The sequence below is a fragment of the Trachemys scripta genome, chromosome 7 (assembly GCF_013100865.1).
Source record: "Trachemys scripta elegans isolate TJP31775 chromosome 7, CAS_Tse_1.0, whole genome shotgun sequence".
Taxonomy (NCBI): Eukaryota; Metazoa; Chordata; order Testudines; family Emydidae; genus Trachemys; species Trachemys scripta.
Window position 1 is genome coordinate 126140383 of NC_048304.1, and position 6743 is coordinate 126147125.

The 6743-nt window shown below is 54.4% G+C and overlaps 1 protein-coding gene across 1 annotated transcript; it reads right to left on the bottom strand.

The window, feature by feature from the left end:
• Nucleotides 1-500: 500 nt before the first annotated feature.
• On the bottom strand, nt 501-4897 carry GOT1 (glutamic-oxaloacetic transaminase 1; the record flags this gene model as incomplete). The annotated part of the gene is given in 8 exon segments (XM_034776160.1): nt 501-1174; nt 1625-1767; nt 1877-2042; nt 2174-2324; nt 3023-3127; nt 3357-3469; nt 3713-3836; nt 4716-4897. Coding segments are annotated over 8 exon segments (1124 nt in total), but the record flags the coding sequence as incomplete, so codon positions are not given.
• Nucleotides 4898-6743: the final 1846 nt, after the last annotated feature.

The window sequence follows — 6743 nt, forward strand, 5'->3', positions numbered from 1 at the left end:
GGGCAACATCTCACCAAGGGGGAAACATGCACATACACCGGCAGAGGAAAGCCAGGCAAAGAAACAGAAGCGATACATGGGGAGCGAATTGATTAGTTATTCAAGGACACACTTTGGATTCATCAGAACTTTCCTAGATGCGATGGTAAATGGGAAGGGAAAGTAGCCATGAGACGCCATCAAAGAATGAACCTCTGGACAAGTCTCTTCTTTAAAATAAGATGAAGCCTTGGGTCATAGGGCTTTTATTGTGGACGTGGGACAGAGGGCTGCTATTGCTTGGGGGGGTGGGGAGGAGGGAGATGGGCAGAGGAGTCCGTCCCCCCCCCCCCAGCAGTTCAGCACTCCAAGGCTGGAGCCTACTGCAATAGTTAAGAGTCTGGCCACGCAAGGTTATGTCCCATCTTCCCTCTGCCAGCAGCATGTCAATGCCAGTTTAGGGAGTTACCCAGCAATGCAGACACAGATCACAGGCAGCAGGACAAGCACCCAGCAAGGCATCCATCGGAGATGGAGGTTTATTTTCTTTCAGCAACATAAAGAAGCAGCGACACAAAGAAACCATCACTCTTTGCTCATGTGAGGTGAAAGCCAACAATAGGCTCACTCCCTGAAATGTTACAGTGCCTCCAACCCACAGACAGGACAAGAGGGCCCATGAATTTGGGCACCTATCCCACAATGCACTGCACCTGTACAGGAGTTGACTGGGCCAAACCATTTTGGTTCTACTGGGTCTATTTGGTTGCACAGAAATAGGCAGCTTTGAGATGTCTGGGTCCCAGCGCATATGGCTGCTGTCAGCCAAATGAGAGACAAGATGGCTTACTTTGCCACCAGCCCCAGGAGGGCACTGGCCTGTATTATAAGTGGGCTTTCAGAGACGCAGGCAGACTGATATCCCTGATATAGCCACTGTTCCCCATCCTTATTAAACCCTAACAGGGGTGATGGAGGGGAATTATGAGCAGGGAACAGAGACTACACACTACTGCTTTGGTGGGTTCCGATGGGAGTTCAGGGGTTTGGGTTCTTCACTGGAACTTGGTGACAGCTTCGTGGATGGAGCTGGCCACATAGTCCAGGTTCTTGGTGGTCAGGCCGCACATGTTGATGCGTCCACTGGCCATCAGGTAGATGTGCTTCTCCTTGATCATGTACTCCACTTGCTTAGCTGGGGAAACATTCAAGAGAAGTCAGGTCAGCCATGTGGGAGACCTGGAAATCCCAGAGCACAGCTCAGTGCTGCATCTCACCGGCTTTCAGAACGGAGAGAAGGGGTTGAGGACCTGGCCAGTGAAATAAAGCATAGAGCTGCTCCAAACCCAGCCTCTCCAAGCAGAAGACGAGTAGAGAGAACAGCAGGGCACTGGCTGTGGGGTGAGCTCTAAGCTACTCCAGTCCTGGCCAGACCCAGCAGGAGGTGCTGTAAAGAGCAGGCCAGGTGACTGCTCTCCATCCAGACTTTCCTACTACCCATCAGAAGCCCAAGACTGCACCCCAGAAAGACACTGGAGAAGTTCTTCAGGGAATCCAACTTGGGTTCCTGCAGCCCAACCCCACTCAGTTCCATGCCCCTGAGCTCACCTCCTGCTGCAACAGCATCAGGTTCATTGATACTTACGGTTCAGCCCTGTGAAACTGAACATGCCAATCTGCTCCGTGATGTGATTCCAGGTGCCTGGGGTCCCAAGAGCCTGGAGCCGGGCCTTGAGCTCCGACCGCATTAGCAAGACCCGATCTGCCATTGTCTTCACATTGTCCTTCCTGTGAAGGGGAGAGAGTGAGCCAGTAGTGGAATTTAGCCATGTCTATCCATGCCCCGGTATGACAGCTCCTCCCTTCAACACCCCATTTTGGAACCGGCACCACTTACCACTCAGCGAAGAGCTGTGGGCAGGTGAGGGTGGTAGCCACGATACGTGCTCCTTGTGAGGGAGGGTTGGACCAGATGGTGCGGACAATCTTCTCCATCTGGGAAAGGACACGCTGCACGTTGTCAGTGTCCTTCCCCACCACACTCAAGTTCCCCACTCGCTCATCTGGAGACAGACATGGAGACGTGAGCCACTGGACCCAGCCCCTGTGCCCCACATCCCGGCAGGCTTCACCCACCACTCCCAGGGAGGCTGGACCAAGCTGCAGGGTTAGCTGCTGCCAGATGGATACTCACTGTAGAGCCCGAAGTTCTTGGAGAAGGACTGAGCACAGAAGAGTTCGAAGCCCTCAGAGACAAAGTACCGCACGGCCCAGGCATCTCTGTCCAGGCAGCCGGAGGCAAAGCCCTGATAGGCTGAGTCAAAGAATGGGAACAGGAACCGGCGCTGCAGACAGGAAGATAATTAGAGGGGAGACCCCGCCCCTACCCCTAAGAACCCCTTGTCCCCATTTCTGCCCCCTCCCCTCACCCAAACAGGGTGGGCTAATCTGCTGGGAAGTCCTTTAAGAGTCAGTGTGAATCTGGGGCAGGGTGGGAACCCCTTCAAGCCTGACTGGAGCACTGTCATTAGGACTTGAATGAAGAGGGAGACTTAGAGACAAGCTGGGGAGTGTGTCAAATCACAGCCCAGCGGATGGGAGAGGACGGCCACTGCAAGGAAACAGCAGCAGCTGCCTCCCACACCACCGGGGAGAAAGACAGAGGTGTCCCCTTTACCTGGCTAGCGTGTTCTTTGGGGGACAGGCACCCAGGAGAGAAAGAGAGGGCAGTCTTTCCAGATGCACATGTACCAGCCAGAGCCAGAGATTAGAGGCAAGTTAGCAGCACAAGCAGAACTGGGGCAATTTAAACATCGTGTGGTGTCCAAGAGCAGACTTCTGCTGGTCCCAGCCCCTCCTCATTCTTACCAAAGCCTCCAACAACTCACCGGGGAGGGGCCCTTTCTCCCACCCCTCACTCAGCTTTGCCCACCCCCACCTCTCCCCCAAATAGAGTCTAGAGTCCTGTTTGTGCTCTGGTTGGCTCAAGGGCTTCCTGGCCATACTACAGCCCTCTCCCCACCAGTCTCCTCAGTGCAGATACCTTCATGACAGCAGCAATCTGTTTCCACTGCTCCAGAGTGGGGTCTGTGCCAGTTGGGTTGTGCGCACAGGCATGCAGAATAAAGATGGAGAACTCCGGTGCACTCTGATGAAAGAGCAGTTCTCAGTCACGCGCACACAGCCGAGGGCCCACATCCAGTCAGCCACCAGCTGCCTTGGCCACTGTGCTGGACTATCACACATCTGGCTCCAGTCCCCCCAGGCAGAAAACTGGCAGGCTCCTGCCCAGAAGGGCCTGGCTGATCCAAAACTAGGGCCGCTGGTGCCTTTGGATGCAGCTCAGGAGCTCTCCTCTCCAAGGCACTCTTACCCACCTCCATGTCCTCCAGGAGCCCCTCCAGGTCCAGCCCCCTCTTAGCAGCATCCCAGTAGCGATAGGCCCGGATGTCCTTAAAGCCAGCGTTCACAAACACAGAGTTATGGTTCTCTGAGGAGAGAGAAGACCAGTCCATCTGTACTGGAGAGCTGCCCCTGAGCCAGCCAGTTCCTCCAGTCCTGACTTAGGTTGCCTCCCGCCACACCACCCACGGAGGAGGGGGTGAACCTCTCCCTTGTTCGTATGAGACACCCCGCCCCCCAGTGTGAAGAGTCTGGCTGGGTTGCTCCCACCTTACCCACTTGTCCTGCAGGCTCCAGTGAGCAGTAAGCATGAACACGCTGCAGCACTCACCCCAGGAAGGAGAAGAGATGTAGACAGGAGTTGTTGTGTTGTTGTTTCCATTGTACCAGCGCCGCAGGAACTCTGCTCCGATGCGCAGTGCACCAGTCCCGCCCAAGCACTGAACGCCTCCTACCTGGAAGGCAGAGGGGGTCACAAAGAGCCTGCCACCAACAGATGGCATCAGTGCAGAGATAACAAGGAAACATCAGAAAGGGACAGAGTGAGATGAGCCTCGCTGGCCTCCAATTACTAAAGGGATCAACCCCCCACAGACCAAGAATTCAGCACCCCTCATCCAATCGGAGGCAGATCCCTTTCGTTGCCACAGCCCAGAACAGCACCTCCTAGGCCAGGCTTCCTGACCTCAGAGCAGCAGCTCCTCTGCCATACCGGGGCAAGCTCTGCTCCTCAGTGACCACTAACTATTTAGCTCCTTATAGGGCCCCATACCATGGTATCAGAGCACCTGCTTCCAGGCCAACCAGGACTTTCATACTGCAGCCATGTAGTTCAGCACTGACCATGGGATGCACTAACACACCTAAATAACTCCACATCACATCATCTACCCCCAGCTCCAATCCTGCTGTCATCCCTCCTTAAACAGCTTCTCTCGCATTTCTCACACCCCCTTTGGGCCTTGGCAGGTTCAGCTGTTTCTGTCACACCCGTTGACCCTTCCCATCAGAGTCCTAGGGCAGATGCCTGGCCATGGTTCAACATCAGGTGGCAGGACCCAGATCTTCTGCCTTCCCTCTGGGAGAGGTTTCCTATCGGTTTCTGGTATTCAGCATCTAGATAGGAGCCTAAACCCTGCATGTTCAGAGAGCTCTGAGCATTCACACCAACAGCTCCATGCAGCCAGAATGCAGACTTGAAACTGAGCTCAGTGCCAGACCAGTCAGGGCAAACTCTGCAATCCTGGCAAGATCTATCCCACCTTCCAGGACCCCTCCAGAGACCCCAGTCACCAGTATGTCTCAGCAAGGAGTCGCTTCCCCCCAGAGCTTACACGATTCTCCTTAATAGCACAACTGTCCTCCCCAAGCGCGATCCTTGAAGCGTTGGCCCGGAACTCAGGCAGGCCAAGGATCGGCAGGTATTCATGGTTCAAGCTGGCATCATTGGCGATCTTCTGCTCAACTTTCTTCACCACTGGCAGGACCCAGGGCTGCCCCTCATCTGTGCGATAGGCTGTAAGAGAGAAAAGGAGAGTCTGACACTCCACAAGCCATGTCCCGAGGGGACAGCCAGCCAGAAAAACTTACCCACAGTTATTAGACTAGGTCTCTTTCCCATTCTCGCAATTGCTGTTCAGATCCAGAGGTTGAGGCCATGGGGAGGGCAGGATAGGAGGGGAACGGTACGTTTTCTTATGACCTGGGATGTGTCCTTTACAGACCGTCTCTGGAATCCATAGGCCATAGCACCTCCCTCCCCCACCCCCAGGTTCCCCATCAAAACATTTCATGAGTAAAGAAGCTAAATTAGGAAGTGATTAGAAGAATTCTGTTAACCTTCCAAACGCCAAGGGACAGTACAAGCTGCACTACACTAGCAATGCTGCTTCTGGACAGACTCCCCACACAGAAGCACCTGACTTATAGTGATCCAAGTAGTGCCACCTTCCTACCATCCAGTGCACATGCTGTGGATTAGGCTCGTAAGCTCTGTGGAGCAGGGATGAGTCTTCCTGTCCATTCCCGACAGCACTGAGCATGCTTGATGGAACTGGTAAATCCATGTCACAGGGAAGTGACTGTAACTGAAATAACATTTCCTCAGCACCTTTCAGGACAAAATGCTTTCTAAACCAGTCCACATGTGCAGAGAAATGCAGCCCCCTCTGCATGTAAGTCAGAAGCAGGACGGGAAAACAGCATACAACATGCTGCAGACTAGCTGAGATGAAGAGATGCTGGGGCAAACCCTAGGTCTTGAGAAAAGGGCCATGGGTTATTTAGCATCTGTCTAACCCTAAAGGCCTACGCACAACATACGGCATGGAACTCCAGTTATCTGCCTTGGAAGGGAGAGCAGAGCTGACCGTGCCAGCAGGGAATCTTAGAATCAATTCCCCTCCACTGGGCTCTGCCAGGAACAGGCATCTGGGATCCACTCTGCAATTATGGAGTCTGGGCCATTTTACACCAGGGGGCTCCCATATTGTTCCCTAAATGGAACAGAATCAGAATGAGAAAGACTGAATTTGGACAAAGATTAGGATACAGACCTCTGCCTCTGGCACTGGTTTCAAGGCAACTAGGGGCATTAGAGACTGAAAATAGTTGCCCTCAACAACTGTTCATTCACCCTGACGTGAGATGAGTTACTAGTTCTCCCCCAGACAGGTGTCCAGTGCAAGGGTCACACTGGCACCAATCTGCTCTCTCGACACCACTCAAGAGTAGTTCTTACTGAATGAAGTGTGCAGACTGACGTCCATTCTGCCCTCGGTGGCGATAGTGCCCGATTCCCAGGGTCGGGCGCATTACCTGGGGCAGGGCTGAGTAGGGGAAACCTATGTGGGAGGGCACAGCACTGACTAGAGAGTTCGGTCATGGCGCTGGCACCCTACAAAGGCAGATCACACGCTAACCCTTCGCACCTCTCTAGGACCTTCTGTCCCAGCACCTCACCATCTGAACTTTACCAGACTCAGCCTGGACCCTGCCTCCTGTGCCGAGGACAAAGATCACGCCTCCCTCCCACCCAGCTTTACTTTGCGCAAGGAGGCAACCCATCCAAGGTCACACAGTGCGGGGGTAGTCCTGAAACGGAGCCAGCCCACCAGGCCTTCTGACTCTGCCTCCACCCGCCACCCACCGGACCGCCTCCTCTAAGGGCCTGGCTGCCAGCATCCTGGCTCAGCTTAGCACAGGGAAAGGGCCCAAGGGGGGCAGAGCATGGGGCCCAAGGGGGGCTGGAGGCCAAATGGGAAGTGAGCACTGAGCATGGCCTGGGGCAGCTGCAGGGCAATGGGGCCTAGAAGTAAGAGGGGAGACCCCCGAGCATGGCTAGTGTTCAGGTGACCCATTGT